Here is a 17,900-nt window from a genome sequence, read left to right on the forward strand (position 1 = left end):
GGGGAGCAGGTGCGTCTGTGCTCAGCTCAGCTCAGCTCAGCAAACGCCGAGGAGAGCTCCGTTCAGAGAGGCCACGGCGTCTCCCTGGAGGCCCAGCACTAAGAGACTTTGAGGCCAGGCCTGCAGGGGATTTGCGAGGAGCGTGGGGGCTCCCGGGCAGGCGTGCAGACCCTGTCCCAGCCCCTGCATCCACCTCTGCCTTCCCAGGAACCCTCTCTCTCACCCCTGCCCTTGCAACTTGCCTAACACTTCCTGATGGCTCGTTTTTTTCCCTCCTCTTGCATCAACCGATTAAAAAACAACACCCCAACCCCAGCCCCAGTGTGCCTCAGACCTCAACCTGCAGCCGGAAGGGGACGTGAAACCGGCTGGGGGAGGGGCTCTGGGGCCGCCAGAGGAAGCACCCAGAACCACAGCACAGACACACGGCCCGGATCCGCCCGACGCCAGCCCGATGGCGGAGGCTCCCAGCCACCCCAGCTCTGAGGAGCAGGAAGAGCTACTGGCCGAGAAAGACTCGGGGTAAGGGTCCGAGACACAGAGGCCTCTGAGCTTACATGGGGTGGGAGCGCTTGACCTGGTGCTAGACAGGGCTGTGGGGGTCTCAGGGCAGCAGAGGGGGGCGGCACGGTACTTTCCTGGGACCCCGTCTCCCCCCGTGGCGAGTGGATGCCTCTGGGGCCGGGCTTCAGGAGAGGACACCTGATGCAGGGACTCGGTCGCGGCCCGGGCAGCCTGGGAGGAGACGGGCCTCGGTCAGCGAGCCAGAGCTCCGAGGGCGGCAGGTGGGGGCGTGGGTGGCGGCAGGGACGGGCCTGGGCCAGAAGGACCCGCCGATGGGGGCTGCGGTGAGGCCAGGCCAGGCGCCCGTCCCCAGGCCGCCCCCCTGCCTCGCGGTGATGGAGGAGGCTGAGGGTGCAGCCGGGGCCTCTTCTGAGGTGGAAGATGGGGCGAGAGGGGGACACGGGCAGAGGCCGTGTGCTGGCGAAAAGATGCACTGCGCCACTGCAGCCAGAACTGGGCAGCGAGCCCGCGGAGCCGTCGGGTGCCAGCCTGAGCAGGGACAGGGCAGAGGGGCTGCTGGAGGCCAGGCATCCGGGCTGAGCCGGGCCACGGGGTCCGACGGCTCTAGACACAGCTGACCCGCGTTCTAGCAGGCCGGGGCTGGACGGCCAGTGGGGAGAGAGGTCCCCCGCGCAGGAGGACCGTGGGTGGGGGCTGCTCACCCCGGCGAGCCGAAGGCAAGGAGCTGGCGCCCCAGGCCAGAGGGAGAGGCAGCGAGACACCCAGAAGCACAAGCCTGGAGACGGGAGTGCCATCAGGGCCACGGTCACCTGCCCCAGGACAGCTGCTGGGCGGGGCTGGGCGGGGTCCCCAGGCCTGGCCTCTGCAGCCCCAGGGCACGGGGTTCCCCAGAGCCCCAGGACCCACTGTTGGAGGCTGGTGGCTGGAGGCTGGTGGCTGATCCTGTGACAAAGCATTTATTCATAAGGAGGGGACGAGCGAAACATGTGCTGTGAGTCTACGTGTGTGTGAGCGCATGTGAGTGTGTGTGAGTGCGTGCGAGCGTGTGTGAGCGTGCATGTGAGCGTGTGTGAGCGCGTGAGTGCGTGAGCACATGTGTGAGCGCATGTGTGACCTGTGTGAGCACGTGTGACCGCGTGTGAGCGCGTGTGTGAGCGTGGGCACATGTGTGCACGTGGATGAGGGGCGGTTGCCTGCTTTCTCCTTGCTCTGTCCCACAGGGGGCCCTGGTTTGGGGGCTTTGTGGGCTCGCGCACTGGGGCAAGGTACGAGGCTGAGCAGTGTCTGGAAAGAGCGGTCAGGGTCAGGGTGGGTGACCCCGCGAGGCCACATGGCCCCTTGAAGATCGCCAGGGGACCCGTCGCCAGGGCTGGGGCCGTGGAGCTCCTGGCGTTCTTCTACCCTGTGGCGACCGGCGGACAGCTGTGCCCCACTCGGAAACAGCCCCTCGCGTCAGCACTGTCCTCGTGCTCCTCCGGGCCACTGCGTGCCCATAGAAGGGCACGGCTTGAGTCGTCTGGCAGCGTCCCCCCGCCTCCCTCCTTGGCCCCATCCTCGGCTCCCCCTCCCAGCTGTCCCGCAGACGGAGGAGAGGGAGGACAGTGTGGCCCCAGCCCAGGCCTGGGCAGGCAGGAGGCAGGAGGCGGGGCTGCACCTGTGCCGCCTTGGTCAGGTGCTCCCGCTGGCTGCCACCCCCCTTAGAGCCTGGGACCCCGCAAACATCACCCCCCCCAATGTGGTGTCAGAATGAAACCGAGCCCCAGGGTGAGGCAGGTTCTCATTTCGCAAGGTGACTGAGAGAACTGGGGATTTTCCTGTCCCGGGTGCTGAGAAGGCCTGGAACCCAGGGTGGGGATGTGTGGTCTGGGAAGCCCCCACCCGGGAGCCCCCAGGACAGCCAAGGCTGGGCCAGGTCTGCTGGGGCTGGGGCACCGCAGCCAAGACCTGCCACCGGGCCCCACACCCACTGCCTGCACCAGGACATCACCCCCCAGCCCAGCCAGGTCAAGCTGCACCTCTCCAACTGGGCAATAGGTGGCCCTCTCAGATGCCCCAGGATGGGGCCTCCCCCTTCAGACTGTCCCAGGACGGGGCCAGCCCCTTAGACTGTCCCAGGACGGGACCTCCCCCTTCAGACTGTCCCAGGACGGGGCCAGCCCCCTAGACTGTCCCAGGACGGGGCACCCCCTTCAGACTTCCGGGATAGGCTGTCTCCACTCAGATTGTCCCAAGATGGGGCCTCCCCACTCGGACTGTCCCCAGGATGGGGCCACCCCCTCAGAACCTGACACTGGGGCCCAGGACTGGGGCGACCCCAGCAGCGAGCCCCAGGCAGGGCGTTGGTCCTTCCTCTGCGTCACCTGTAGGCCAGGTCGAGATGCTCTCTCCTCGCCCCGGCTGCCCAGCTGTAGGGTTCCGCGGGGCTGGCCAGGGCCACGGGGGTACACATGGCTCTGCAGGGCCTCCCTGGAGGAGCTGAGGTGTGGCCAAGCACCGCACCCTGTGGGGAGGGATGGACCCAGGCCCCCGAAGAGTGCAGGGCAGATCCTCCATACCAGCACCTGGAGAGAGGGCTGTCAGGACGTCCCAGGGATCCATGATTTCACAGGTCCAAATCCTGGGACCCCAACCCCTGGGAGGTCCCACGTGCACCCCAAACTTCACCAGGGCCAGACCAGGCTGTGCCTGGTCCTCCCGGCGTCCACGTGGCAGAAGAACTGCCCCTCACCAGCAGACGGGCCTCACCCCTGCCGCAGCCCAGCCTGCTGCCCAGCGTGGCAAGATGCCCTCTCCCGGTGGTCTCCAGGCCCTTGCCCACCACGCTCTTTCCCCACGAATCCACTGGACCCCACGTGTGGAACCGCTGACCACGGGCCAGCAAACTCCACGCCTCTGCACAGCCACTGCAGGCCTGCCCTGGTCACGCCGACCTCACTTCCCCTCCGAGGTCTGGCACTTCTGCCACCTCCCAGTTCCGGCAGGTGCCAGACCGCTGCAGGCCTTGGGTGCATCCTTCCTGGCTCTACCAGCCTGTCCTGGCCCCTCTCCAGCTTTCCAGAGGCTCACCTGATCTGTCTTGGGTGATCACGGCCCTAGGTTCCCTATCGTCGGCACTGCCCAAGGTCGGGGCCCCCCAGGGAACCCTGGTTTGTCCTGGGAATCCTGGTTCAGTCCTGAAACCCTGCTTCTGTCCTGGGAACCCTAGTTCTGTCCTGGGAACCCTGGTTCTGCCCTGGGAATCCTGGTTTTGTCCCTGGGAAGCCTAGTTCTGTCCCGGAACCCTGGTTCTATCCCAGGAACGCTCGTCCTGCCTGGGAGCCCTGTTCTAACCTCCCCCACCCCGCCCTACCCCAGGCTTGTTGGGTGCTCTGGCCCCGGATGACCCTGAATGACCCTGGTGGGGGCAGCAGTTGGGTGGGCAGTTGTCTCCTTACCCCGCGGGGCTTCTGACCCCCTCTACCCTTCGGGCATGGCATAGCTCCTGGTCCCAGGTGAGTCTGGAATGCTGCCTTCCTCACTTCTCCCTGTGCAGAGCTAAGAGGCAGGAGAAGGCAGGGACGATCAGTGGACCCACCCTGTGCAGAATCCCTTTCTGGGCTCTCTGTCCCTATAGACTCTTTTGGCCTTGCCCTCTGGCTTCGGGGTCTTTAAGAGAGAGGACACAGGTCCCCTCAGGGCCACAGGCGGGTGGCAGCCGAAGCAGAGGCTGAGCGAGCTGGGAGGCCAAGAGCATCTTGGGTTCCATCTTCCCGTCCAGTTGAGGGAGCCAGGGCGGGAGGGAGCCCGGGGCATCGGAGGGCCGGCACCCCGCAGGCCAGAACTCCTCACGCAGCCAGATGCACCGGCGGTCCTTGCACCCCCTTGCCCTCCCAGGGAGGTTGGACACCACCTGGTAGGGCCAGGACGCCCAGCACGGGGGCAGCAGGCAGTGCGAAAGGCCACGAAGGAGGGAGGCTGGAACCAGGACCCTGCCTTGGTGGCAGGCTGAAGGGTGGGTGCCTTGGGGGTGGCCCTGCCCAGGGTCCAGACCTGAAGACGGCAGCCAGAGCTGGGCCAGGCCTAGGGATGCCCAGATGAGCCTCCTCTCCTCCTCCCTCCAGGTCAGGAGTCTCTGGCGCCCGGAAGTTTCCCGGAGAGGGGGAGGCTGAGCTCAGCCCGGATGATGGATGCCTCCTCCCGTGCTGGGGCTGGCGGGCGTCACTGGCTTCCTCCTGCTTTCCATCTGGGCCCTGTCACATTCCTTCCCTAGGTGGGGGACAGGGAGAGGACACCACCCCGCACTTGGGGATGTTGCAGGCCCCAGCCCTGCTGATTCGGGAAACCGGAAATCCTCCCCTGCGTCCTGGCCCTTCCCAGGTCCCCCACCTGCCTTCTCCCGAAGACAATGCCGGAGCCACGTGGGGGCAGTGCCGGGAGGGCCTCGGGGAACAGATTGGGGCAGGCTGCGGACAGGGTGGTGCTGCGGACCCCACCAGCCTGCCTCTGCCTCAGTTTCTCCGGGAGGGTGTCGAGTGGCAGGTGAGCCCTCGGTCAGGAAGACGAGAGTTCCGGCAGCTTGGCTGAGAGCTTGGGCTCTGCGCTCCCAGGGTCTGAGTTCGGGGCCTGGGTGAGGAGGATGGGGGCACAGGGTCCCGGAGACACGTCCAGCACCTTCTTCTGGAACCAGTAAGCCCCGCCCCCTGAGGCCTCAGTTTCCCCATGTGCCGCCCCATCTAGCCCTTCAGACAGAGGTTCTCACTTCCTGGCCAGTGAGGCCCTTCACAGGGAGAAACCAAAGCTTCAAAGGACTGAGTGTGCTGTTAAGAGACACTGGCCAGAGCCCGGAGGGACGCGGCTGGCCCTTGCTTGGGGGCCTGTCTCCTAGGGTTATTCCCCTACAGGGACCCTCTCTGGGGAGTCTCTTTACTCTGGGGGCACAAAGTTGGGGTGTTGGGGACCCGACAAGGCCTCGGGGACCCAAGGTGTCTGGGTTGCCCCTTGGAGGCACTTGCTAACGCCACGCAGCTCGGCCGGACGGCTCTGAACCTGTGGGTTCCCATCCGGGCGAGGGTGGTGCTTCCTGCGGCCCCACCAGAACAGGCGAAGAAGACACCCCCAGAGACCTCCCCAAAGGCATAAATAGGTTGTGGTACTGTCAGAACAAGCTGATTCCTTCTAGAGACATCTCTCCCAGGCCCCAGCCCGTTCCTACCAAGGAATCTTTCCAGGGGCCTCTAACACCTTCTTGGAGACTGGGGATCTGGGACAACCAGCAAAGGGAGTTCTCAAACCTCTCCTAGTGGGTGGTAGTACACAGCCACAGGCCCCCAACCCCCACACCTCCCCCACCCCCATCAGGTTGGAGAGATGAGCCAGGGCCTATGTGGGGTATGGGGTGACCCGGTGACTAGGGAATTGAAGAAATCAGGCCTCCTAACCCTGCCGGCCGACGCAGCTCTGTGGTGTCAGACACAGGCAGACAAGAGGTGAGGGTGGGAGGTGGGGAAGAAAGCCCCTCCTCCTTTCCTGGGGTCAGGCCAGTCCTGCCAAAACTCCATCTGCTAACCGCCTCCAAGCTGGGAAGTCCTAGCACGTCCTAGTAGGACCACCATCTGGTCCTGCCGGCTGGCAGGGAGCGGCTGTCTGGGAACACGGAGCCTGCCTACGGCCCCCTCTGAGGCACCCACGTCCCCCCAACAGGTGTGGGAGAGACTTGGGTGTTGGAACCTGCAGCAGGGGCAGCTGTGTGGATGTTCAGAAGACGGCAGGGGGGTGGTGTGACAGTAATGGGGGGGAGTGGCAGGTAGGGCCACTGCCCTGCTCTGTGCCTGACAGGTGGGATCTCATGTGCTGCTGCTTTCCTGCTTCCCACAGGTCTGCACCCTGTTCCTGAATGGAACCGGCTATTCTGAGGGTTTTGCTTCTGAGGTTAACTGAGGCTGTCTTCTCCTCCCCCATCCTCCCCCCACTACCTCGCCTCAAAAGAGAAGTGGGACACAGGACAGATGGATCTAGCCAGTGGATTCTGGAGGAACCCAGAAACAAAGCTTCAGTCCTTACCTTGGTCTCATCCCCAAACCAATCCCAGCTTCCTCACAACACCCGCCGCCCCACCACCTTGGGTCCTCTCCCTTTGCTGGGCTGAGCCACACGAAGCAGATAGGGACTCGAGGCATTTGGAGGCTACCTTCTCTGTAAGTCAGAACAGTTCTCAATCGAGGGTCACCTAGGAGCCATGGAGGCCACCCCCTTACCCTTTGTCCCCACCCCGACCTGGGCCCCACTGCCTACTGCACATTTCATCAAGATACCACTCTGTGAGTGTGTGTGTGTGTGTGTGTGTGTGTGTGTGTGTGTTGAGAATGTTTGAACAAGAGGACAGATTCCTACTTCTTCAGCCGACTGGGCCATGAGAGTTTTCTCTTTCATCTTCTTGGGCTACAAGCTTATGAACCATGAAGAAAGAAAAGACTGAAAGACTTAAAAGGAAATTAAAATACTTAATGACGGAGAAAAGTACTAATGAAAGAAAAGTGAATAAAGAAAAGTAGGAGGCAGGAACAGCTGGTTGGATGGATGATGGATGGATGGATGAGCGGGTATATGGGTGGATGAATAGACAGATGGATGATGACTAGATTAATGGGTATTGTATGTTGATGGATGGATGGATGGGTTCATGGATGTGTGGATAGATGATGGATGATGGTTGGGTGGATGTACAGCTGAATGAAGGATGGATGGATGGATGTGTGGATGGATGGATGGGTGGGTGGTTAGATGGATGGGTGGATGGGTGGGTGGGTGTGTGGATGGATGGATGGGTGGATGGATGGATGGGTGGATGGACTGGTGAATGGTCACATGGAATGGAAGTATAGGTAGGTTGATGGATAAATGGGTGGAATCCTTACAGATAAATGATCAGATAGACTAATAGAATGTTATCAAGACATATGGGTGGAGATAGATAATGGGTTGATTTTTAAATGGACAGATTGGGAAATATAGGAAGTGATAGATGAAAGGAAAGATAGTGTGTAAATAGACGTATGGTTGTTGCTGGATAAACTACCAAACAGATAGATTGGTGAACAGAAGCACCTAAGTCAGGAATTTTTCACTCACTGTTCTCTCTTTTTACAACCCTTTCTCCCACAAATGTATATAGCCATCTCTAATCTTTCTCAAGTCTTTTTTCAAATAAGGAAAAGATTATTCCTTTCTATGAGGTTTTCTTTGACTATCATATATAAAATATCAATCTCCTCCAAGACTCCATGTCCTCCTACCGTGAATTATATTTCCTATGGTATTTACCGCCATTGGATATATTACAGAGTTTACTGTTTATTTTTGTTGTTGCTCCCTCTGAAATGTCAGTTTTGTGAGAGCATGAGCTTTGTTAATGCCGAATCCCAGTGCCTAAAAAAATGGATACAATAAGTCTGTTGAAAACCATATGGATAGATGAACAAACATGAAGATAAATGGAGTTATGAATAAATCAATGGTTGGTTGGATGAGATATGGATGAGTGAATGTATGGATAAAAATAGTAGCCCCTATGGAAGGGTTACTAGGTTGCAGCACTATTGTAAGTTTTAACTCATTTGGATGGCGTAATGGGCAGAGTAATGGGCAATATGTATATGGAAATATGAACATGTATGCATTTATACACATATGTGTGACTTTCTAGATAGGGATATGGGTGGACATATTGGTCAGATAGATATATGAGTCGGTGTATAAATGAGATTGATCAATAGCAAAATATTTGGAGAGCCGAATGAAAGTAAAGACAGAAAAATATCTGCAGAGATAAAATGATATATTGAAGAATGAACAGATAGTTCACGTGTAGGGTAGCTGGTCAAATAGATACACAAATTGGTGGCTGAATATGTACCTAATGGTAATTAACATGTATTGAGGGGTTCTTATGTTCCAAGTGGTTGGATGACTATCTGAATCCTTCTTCTAAGTATTTTATATGTATTATAACATTGAGATAAATGGCTGGATGGGTGGGTGGGGCGTGGATGGATAAATGGAGGGTTGAATGAGTGTGTGGATGGAGAGATGGGTGGATACTTGCTCAATAAAGAGATGTAAGGAGAGATGAATAGACATAGGTATATATGTATTGAAAAATACTTGAATGGATTGATGGAAGGATATACTGTGTTTATATGGATAATTGAATGGATCAAAATCCTGAGAAGTTGATGGATTGAGAATGATGCATGGGAAGACAGATAACTATATAAAGAGGATGGATGGAGGATGGATGGATGGACGGATGGACGGACAGATGAGTGGGTGGATGGGTGGATAACGGGTGAGGGGATGGATGGATGGATGAGGGATGGATGGATGGGTGGGTGGGTGGATTATGAATGGGTGGATGGATGGATGATGGACAGATGATAGATGGATGGTGGATGGATGGGTATGTGGATGGATGGATGGATGGATGGATGGATTGACTGTTGGTTGGATGGATGGGTGGATAGGTAAATAGGGGGTGGATGGATGGGTTGGTGGGTGGGTGAGTGGAAGGACGGATGATAGATGGAAAATGGACAGATGGATGGATGGGTGGGTGGATGGATTATGAATGGGTAGATGGATGGATGATGGGCAGATGATAGATGGATGGTGGATGGATGGATGGATGGATTGACTGTTGGTTGGATGGATGGGTGGATAGGTAAATAGGGGGTGGATGGATGGGTCAGTGGGTGAGTGAGTGGAAGGACGGATGATAGATGGAAAATGGACAGATGATGGATGGGTGGGTGGATGGATTATGAATGGGTGGATGGATGGATGATGGACAGATGATGGATGGTGGATGGATGGGTGGGTGGATGGATGACTGGATGGATGCATGGATGGATTGACTGTTGGTTGGATGGGTGGGTGGATAGGTAAATGGGGGGGGATGGATGGGTCGGTGGGTGGGTGGATGGGTGATGGATGATAGCACGAATGAATGACGGAGGAGCGGGAGACGGATAGATGGATCTATGCATGGGCGAATAACCGTAGAGTTGGTGACAAACACCCTGCCCTATTGCTCCTGGTAGGGCGTGCCCTAATTATGCAGCTGTGGATGCTGGCCCTGCATTTAAAGGTCTGTTTTTGCCACCTCCCACCCATCAGCATTTCTGATAGATAATCAAGTAATTGTATTTTAAGTTCTTAGTGACAGAGAACTCCTGCCATTCCAAGGCGGCCTTCTCCCCATGGGAATATTTTTCCTTCTTTTGAACCAAAATATGTCTTGGCACATTTCCTTCCTGGCCGTCTGTGACTGGGATTCCAGAACCAAGAGCAGGAGGCAAGGGGGCGATGCGTAAGTGATGGAAATGAGGCTCAGGCTAACTTCCCTTGGGCGCTCCGGCTCCGCCTGAGGCCGACCCCGGGCCCGCTCACCTTTCCCTCCCTCTAGAACCTTGACATCCGCAGCTCTGTCTGGGTGCTGGGGACGCGTGGTGGGCCCAGCTGCTTCTGGGGCACACCCCCACATTCTCTGGCTCCCCCGGGGCTGTGGGAGGAGAGAGCTGTGAACTCCCCTCCAGGGCTGGTCATAGGACACAGCCTGGGGTGTGGGGGGAGAAGCAGGGGACGAATCAGAGCCAGCCTTCACGACGCCCACAAAGTCTGCACCAGCCAGCCACCACCTGAGTCACCACGGACCAGAGCTACGGGCCACGTGGCTGCCGTGACTTGCTCGCAAGTGCGCTGCTTGCCCGTCTGATCTTAGCCGCACCCCCATCCAGCCTCACGTCCCCCAGGTGCTCTCGGCCCTGGCCCCCTGGCCCAGCCGAGGCCGGGCCAGCCGGGGAAGTGAGAGGGGCCGTTCCTCCGTGCTCCGGGGATGGAGGGCAGTGGGGGCAGGCGGTCAGCCCACCGGCTCATGGTTCTGGCTCTGCCGACCCCAGCTCTGCACACTTGGACACTAGTCTGAGCCTCGGTTTCCCCAGGCGGGACCTGGGTGCAGCGGCTGTGAGGGTGGGTGAGCCGGGCCACGCTGCTGGACGTGACTGCTGGGCACCGAGCTGGGCTCGGTGACGCTCCGCAGACACGAGTCCCGTACCCGCCTCGTCCGGTCACTCGCCCGCGAGCCTTCTCAAGTGAGTCACGGCGACTAAGCCCAACCGGAGGAACAGTGGGCTGGGCTGGGCCTCCCCGGCCTTGGCCAGAGCGCGAGGGGCAGGGGGCCCGCAGGCCAGGGCACCGTGCTGACCTTGTGCCCACCGGTCCCCCTGGGAGCATGCTCTCCGCTGCCAACCGGGGCAGGCCGGGTTTGTCCCTGCCTCTGGGGTCTCCCTGCCCTGACCTCCCAGTGCAGTGTGGCGGGTGCTGGGGGGGCAGCAACCTCCCCACTTGGGGAGCAGAGAAGATTCCCCCTCGAGGTGATAAGTGGAGCAGAGAGCTGGGCATAAACAAGGGGAAAACTGGAGAACCAAGAGGGAGGGGAGGGAGGGAGGGGGAGGGAGGGAGGGGAGAGAGGGAGAAGAGGAAGGGAGGGGAGAGGAAAGGAGGGGGAGGGAAAGAGGGGGAGGGAGGGGAACAGAGATAGGGGCAGAGAGAGACAGAGGCAGAGGAGAGGAGGCAGGGTCTGAGTGTGGAAGCAGGGAGGGCTGGGGGCCGGCAAGGAAGGAGCGGAGGGCCCAGGCCGGAGCGCGCAGGGCAGGGGAGAGGTGCAGGGCAGGGGGGCTTGACCCGAAAGACCCATAAAGGCGAGGACAAGAGGAGGGCCAAAGGGTTGGCTAGGCCGGGCCCAGAGCGAGGGGAGAGGCGCAGAGGGATGGAGAGGCCGAGGGGGGCGCCCCGATGCCCTGCCAGTGCCGGGGATGAGCCGGTGGACGGCAGAGTGAGGCCAGAGCGGCCGCCAAGGTGGCCGAAGGGAGACCGTGCCCACCCCAGGCCGCTGAGGTCCCGCTGAGCCCCGGGGCTGCTGGGCTGGAGGGTTTTCTCTCTGACATTTTTACTAGTCTCGGAAGGAGGGGGAGGGGGAGGAGGCTGAGGGGGGAGAAGGGGGCTGGGGGGGAGCAAAAGGGAAGCAGCTGCTAAACGTCCTGAAGGAGAGACCCACAGAGTCCGGGAGGCCGCACAGACGGGGACAGACAGACGGGCACCCGGCAGCCCGGGGCGGCTAATGGGGAGGCAGCCCGGGAGACCCCCAGGGCGAGAGGGCCCCGGGTGGACAGACGCAGGCCGCAGACAGGGAGGGGGTGTGGACGTCAGAGAGCCCAGACGGCCAGCCGGTCGGAGAGACGGCTTGGGCCCGGGGACAGGGACAAGGGAGTGAAGGAGGGGACAGGAGGAAGAAAGGAGGGAGGAGGGGCGAGAGGGGTCCAGTGGCAAGAGGAGGAGAAGGGGAGGGCGGCAGACAGAGGCCGGCGGCCTTTGAAGAAGGAGCTGCCGCGTCCCCAGGGCTGGGGTCAGGCCAGGTCGCCGGCCCGCGGGTGGCCGCCAGCAGCATGAGCGGCTCGGCCCTCCTGAGGAGTTCCAGCAAATGGGGCCTGGACAAGCTGGTGAGGTAGGTGCCCCCCGGCCCAGGCTGGGGCAGGGCGGGCAGGGCCGGGCCACAGGGCCAGGAGCCCGGGCACCCAGGCCAGGGTGAGGGGCGCACACGTGCGCCGGGTGTGTGCACGCGACCCGCGCTCTTCCCCACCTGCGTGCCCGCCTGCCCGCGCAGGACCGCTGTCCTTCCAGACGCCTTCCCCTGACTCCGGGGCCTCTGGCCTGGTCTGCTGCGCCCAGGACGCGCAGGGTGTCCTCGGCACGCTTCCAAGGCCTCGCCTGGGCTCCCCCGGCTCCTGGGGACTGTTCTGTCACCCTTCTTTACAGATGATGACGCCGGACCTTGTGGCCACACTCACCACCCCCCTTAGCACAGCAGCCCTGCGTGGGAGGCACCACGGGGCTGTGGTGAGGGCTTGGGCCTCAGAGTCCGATTTTCTCTGGGCTGGAGTCCTGGCTCCCACGTCTCAGGCTTCGGGCCAGGACCCTGTCCTCTCTGGGCCTCAGTGTCCTCCTTTATAAAATGGTGGCGTGGCATCACCCACCTCAAACGGGAGTAGAAAGAGCAGAAACAAGGGGCCAGAGATGGGCCCGGAGCCACCGCTCCATACCATGGGCCAGTCGGCACTTTACTCTGAGCCGCCTGCAATGCCCTTCCTCTTCCTCTACCCTTCCAGGCATCTAAGGCCCAGCTGAAATGCTGCTTCCTCCATGCAGCCTGCTTTGGCTTCTCCTCCAATGGCGAGGAGTGTGCTGGGCAGACTGCAGGCTCCTAGCGGGAGGGACACAGGCATCCCAGCCTCCTCAGCTCCACCCACAGCTCCACTCTGGGAGGGAGGAGAGACACAGCGTGCAGGTGGGCGGAGAGCCACCCCAGAGCCCTCCAGCTCCCGCCGGTCGGGTCCTTCAGACGCTGAGTGACAGGGGCCACCATTCAAGTCAGGACCAGCTACGGGGTCCGGGGGAGGCCCCTGCTGGCAGTGGCCCCCGCACCCCCACCCTGTCCACTCGTAAGGCGGACCCCGCTCCTGGGCTTCACCTCTGTTCTTTCCCGGCTCGGCCAGGCCCGCCCTAGCGTTGCTGACTAGGGGACCCCCAGCCAAGGCTCTTCCTCCCTGCCCGGCCGGAATGTGTCCTCCCAGGGGGCACAGCTCCTGTCCCTCTCCGGAAAGCTCTGTGGCCCGAGGACTCACAGGTGCCCAGGGTCAATACCGGAGGCTCGCGACTTAACAAATGGGGAAACTGAGGCCCAAGAGGGCAGTCGTATGGTCTGCTGGGGAGTGACAGGAGGAGTCCCCAGGTGGGCTGCACTCACGCTGCTCGTCCCAGGAGAATCTGGGTCACAAATGTCTGTCCAACAGTGGCTTTGGCTCTGCTCCCAAGCCCAGCGTTACCTGCTGCCCTGGTGGGGGCAGTGGAGGCACCGACGGGGCATCGAACGTGCAGCCCCAGCTCGGCTGAGGGCGGGGGCAGCCTGGGGAGAGAGCCCGGAGCCCCTGGGGGACCTGCAGAGGCCAGCAAAACAGAGACAGAAGGACGTGCCCCTTTGAGCGCCGTGCACCGTCCTGCGGCTGGGGGGCCGGGTGGGGAGCACGGCAGCGGGGGGTCTGCGTCCGGCCCCGGCGGGCAGGTCACTCAGCTCGCACGGAAACGCTCGCAGGCACGGAGCCAGCCCTGGGCCTGGTGTTCTGCTCCCGCCCGTGGACTCCAGGGCCCAGGCGGCTCGTGGCGCTCCCGCCCCCTCACCGGCGTTAGCACCTGTCTTGCCTCCCACAGGCTTCACTTCCCGAAGCCCGGGCAGGTGGCCCCGGTCCCTGTTGGACAGACAGAACACCAGGCTCACAGAGGCTAGAGACTTGCCCCGGGGCCACTCGGGGGGCGAGGGGGTCCTGCCGGCCGTGCCCCCCGCATCACCTTACTCCTTCGCCGGGGTGAGACCCCTCCCTGTGACGGGCTCATGGGCACGTGCGGGAAGTCAGCAGGGGTGGGGGTGGGGGCAAACCGGCTCCGGCTTCAGTAGATTAAAAATGGGCCTGGGCGGGGGCACTTGTCCCCGTGCCCACCTGTGTCCCCGTCTCAGCTCGGCACCATCCCTGTGGCTGCCACGCAGGTCCTCGCTGGCTGTCACTGCCCAGGAGGAGGCTCCAGGTGGCCGGCTGGGCCGACCTTTCCTGCTGTGCCCCCGGGCCTGGCCCCATCCCTCTGTCCCCTCCTACTGCGCCTGGTCGTCTGAAGCTCAGCCTGGGCCAGGTGGCTGTTCAGGACGAGCAGGGGGCAGCTCGTGGTCCCACAGGCCCCCTGGGCTCCGGCTGCCTGCCTGGTCCACGGCTCTCTGGAGGCCTGGCTTTAGGAAGGGGGGCCTTGTCTGGCACAGACCAGAGGGGCTGGCCGGGTCCCCCTGCTGGTGTCTCTCCCGGCATTCGGGCTCCTGGTCCCCCCCAGGGAGGCTTTGGGAGCTGGAGGAGCCCTGAGGCAAACCCCCTCTGCCCACTGCTCAGGGCACACGTCCACCATAGGCACCCGGCAATCCTCGTGCCCGGCCTCCCACCCTGGGGAGCCGGGTCTGGGAGGCCTCCGGGGACCCCAGGGTGGCCAGCAGGGCCAGGGACGGGCCAGCCTGAGGAGGCGGTGGGGGGTGGGACGGGGGAAGCCAGGCCTCCAAACCAGTGTCCAAAGGGGCGTGGCTGCCTCGGGCCCACCCAGGGTCCCAGAGGGGAGGGGGGCTGGCCCTGGCCCTGGCAGAGCCCAGGCGTCTGGTGGGTGGTGCTGCCCCGGGACCAGGCGGTCTGTCGGCCGGAGCTGCCCCAGGAGCCCGGGGGAGCTGGCATCGCGGGGGCGCGAGGACTGAGTGGCCCAACCCCCTGGGCAGGGCGTCAGGGCCGGAGCCCAGAGCCCTGAGGTTCAGGCTCCAGTCCCGTCCCGCCAACAGAGCAGGACAGGGCGGCGAGCAGGCGGCAGCCCGGGGGCACCGGGCACCCGAGGGCTCGCTCCCCTCCCCGTGCCCCTGCCGGAGCCTCGAGAGGGCGGCCTGTGGCCCCCGGGCCCCGAGGGGTGGCTGGAGCGGGCAGGGCTCCCCGGAACAGCTCGGGGAGCGCGGAGTGGCTCAGCACAGGTGGGTGGCCTGGGGCCAGCTCACGCAGGTGTCGGGGGCACAGGTGGGAGCTGGGTGTGGGGGAAGCCGTCGGCGGCCCCTCGGGGCAGGGGGAGTGTGGGATCAGACCGCGGGCCACCCCGGAGGACAAGAGTGTGGCTAGGAGGGATGCTGTCTACCTGGGAAGGGAGAGGTCCTGAGGTGGCCTTGCCGTGAGGTGGGGGGCCAGGGGTTTTGTCCCCAGTGGGCTGCGAGGCAATCCCAAAATGTGTTCTACCAGGTATGGAGGGGAGGGAGAGATGAAAAGAGAACGGAAGTGAGAGTGATGGAGGACAAAGAGGAGGGGGCGGGGGTGGGAGGTCCCCGAGAAGGTAGAAGGAGGGGTGCCGGGATGGGGAAGGGATGGGGACAGGGACAGGATGGGGACAGGGCAGGGACAGGGCAGGATGAGATGGGGATAGGACAAGGACAAGGACGGGGACAGGTTGGGGACAGGGACAGCATGGGGACAAGATGAGAACAGGACAGGGAAGGATGGGATGGGGACAGGACAGGGACAAGGACAGGGCAGGGACAGGGACAGGATGGGGACAGGACAGGAACAGGGCAGGATGGGATTGGGGTAGGACAGGGACAGTGATGGGGACAAAATGGGGACAAGATGGATAGGATGGGATAGGACAGGGACAGGAATGGGGACAGGACAGGGATAAGACAAGACAGGAGAGGACAGGACAGGGACAAGACAGGGACAGGATGGGACAGGGATGGGAATTGGGCAGGAAGGGGACAGGAGGGGACAGGAGGGGGAGAGGACAAGAGTCGGACGGGGATGGACTGGGACAAGATACAGACAAGATCGGGAACGGGATGAGGGCAGGGACAAGATGGGACAGGGACAGGACAGGATGGAGACAGGACAGGAAGGGACCAGGGGATGGGATGGGACAGGATGGTGGCCAAGAGGAGGGAGAGGTTGAGTGAAAACAACAACGAGAAGGGACGGGGACATCAGGGTGTGCTGCGGGCAACGGGTGCTGTGGACACTCAGCAGTCCCTCCCACAGGGTGCCTCCCACACAGCCCCTCCCACACTGTCCCCTCCCACACTGTCCCCTCCCAGGTGTCCCCTCCCACACAGCCCCTCCCACACTCTCCCCTCCCACACTGTCCCCTCCCATGTGTCCCCTCCCACACTGTCCCTCCCATGCTGTCCCTCCCACGCTGTCCCCTCCCACACTGTCCATCCCACGACGTCCCTTCCCACCCTATTCCTCTCACGCTGTCTGCCCCACGCTGTCTGTCCCACGCTGTCCCCAGCAGCGGAGGGAAGGAGGCCCCAAGGGCCAGGTGCCGTGGGTGCTGAGTGTGGGAGGTGGGACGGCCCTGTCCACTGCCTGCTCCTGGCCCCCCAGGAAGATGGCAGGAGGCTGTGGGGACCCGAAAGAAAGGAGGGAAGGAAGCCAGTGAGGCCAAGAGAGGGCAGAGAGGAGGAGAGAAAACCCCTGTGGGAAGGAAGGACGGGGAAGGGGACTGAGGTGGGGGTGCCTGCGTCTGGACTGGGGCCCACACATGGGGCCCAGGCTCTCCCGCCCCGCCCCTCCTGCCGTCCGGCACCAGCCTGCGGGGGCTGTGGGGCCGGAACCCGGGCACACCTTCCTTGGGGCCCGGAGCGGGGGAGCCCCGGGTCGGGCCCCTCCCTGCTAAGCTCCACTTCGTCTTCTGTAACGGGGTGACGCGCCGCATGCTGGCTGTGGCGGGACCGCGTAGCCCCCAGCTCCCGGCAGGGTCCTCGGGGACAGAGGCCCAAGCCAGCAGACCGTCCCAGGCTGGCCCCGCGTCCCCATTTGTGTGCACAGGGAAACTGAGGCTTAGGCAGTCCTGCGGCCCGTCGGGCGCGCAGGGGGAGGCATCGCCCCGAGCCCCGGATGCTCCGTGCAGAGGGGAGAGGGCAGGAGAGGGGGGCAGGGCAGCAGAGGCCGGGGAGGGGGCAGGCTGGGCCCCGGGCTCCTGCGGCAGAGACGGATGGCAGCGTCAGGCAGGGGGTCGAGCGACTCCGCGCACTTGGCGGCCGCGTCTGGAGACCCCGGGGTGGGCCGAGAAGGAGAGCCGTGCGGGGGACCCCGGGCTGTCGGGAAAACCCAGGTGCCCCCCCCCCCGCCAGGCCCCGGGGAAGGTGAAAGCGGGGAGGGATGGCCGAGGCGGCAGCCGGTGCCAGCCACCAGCCGCGTGTCACGGAATGTGCCGGAGCCTGGCCTCGGGGGCGCAGTGAGAGCTGGCAGGCAGCCCCCGCCTGGCTCGGGAGGGACGGGCTCCCCTGGAGGGCCGGCCGGCGCCAAGAGAGCCTGGGCCGGGCCCGGAGGCGAGGCGGGAGCTGCCAGCAGCCGGGGCGCCCTGTGGTCAACCCCCCACGCGGCCCCAGAGGGGGTCCTGAGTGCGGCACAGGCGTGGCGGTGAGTGGGGTGCCCGGCGGTCTCCTGGGCGGCCGCGACCCCTGGCCCAGACCCCTGCGGCGCTGGGGTCAGGGACCCAGAGCAGGGACAGCGGCGATTACGGTGCGCGGGGCAGAGACAGGTATAGCCACACCAGCGTCCAATAGGCCGGACCTGAAGAGCAAAGGGGCTTGACCTCTGACCCCAGGCCCAGAGGGGCAAGGGCCAGGAGGCTGACCCGGGAGCACGTCCCAGGAGGTAGGACCCCCAGCCACAGGGGGGTGATGGGCCAGCGAGAGGGATGTCAGGCTCGGTTCCGGACCCCACTCTGGG

General features: G+C 62.8%; 1 protein-coding gene across 8 annotated transcripts in view; it reads left to right on the forward strand.

The window, feature by feature from the left end:
- The first annotated feature begins 390 nt into the window (after nt 1-390).
- LSP1 (lymphocyte specific protein 1) overlaps nt 391-17,900 on the forward strand; it is a 36,657-nt gene continuing 19,147 nt past the window's right edge. For 4 of the 8 annotated variants that reach the window (XM_080815868.1, XM_080815870.1, XM_080815874.1 and 1 more), the window contains exon 1: nt 391-522. In XM_080815868.1, the coding sequence (XP_080671994.1) occupies nt 455-522 (68 nt within the window). In that variant the 5' untranslated portion in view covers nt 391-454. Of the gene's footprint in view, nt 523-10,198; nt 10,650-11,820; nt 12,062-17,900 lie in introns of those variants that run through there. The other 4 variants (XM_080815875.1, XM_080815872.1, XM_080815871.1 and 1 more) reach the window with 4 other exon arrangements.

This window comes from Martes martes, assembly GCF_963455335.1.
Source record: "Martes martes genome assembly, chromosome: 10".
NCBI lineage: Eukaryota > Metazoa > Chordata > Mammalia > Carnivora > Mustelidae > Martes > Martes martes.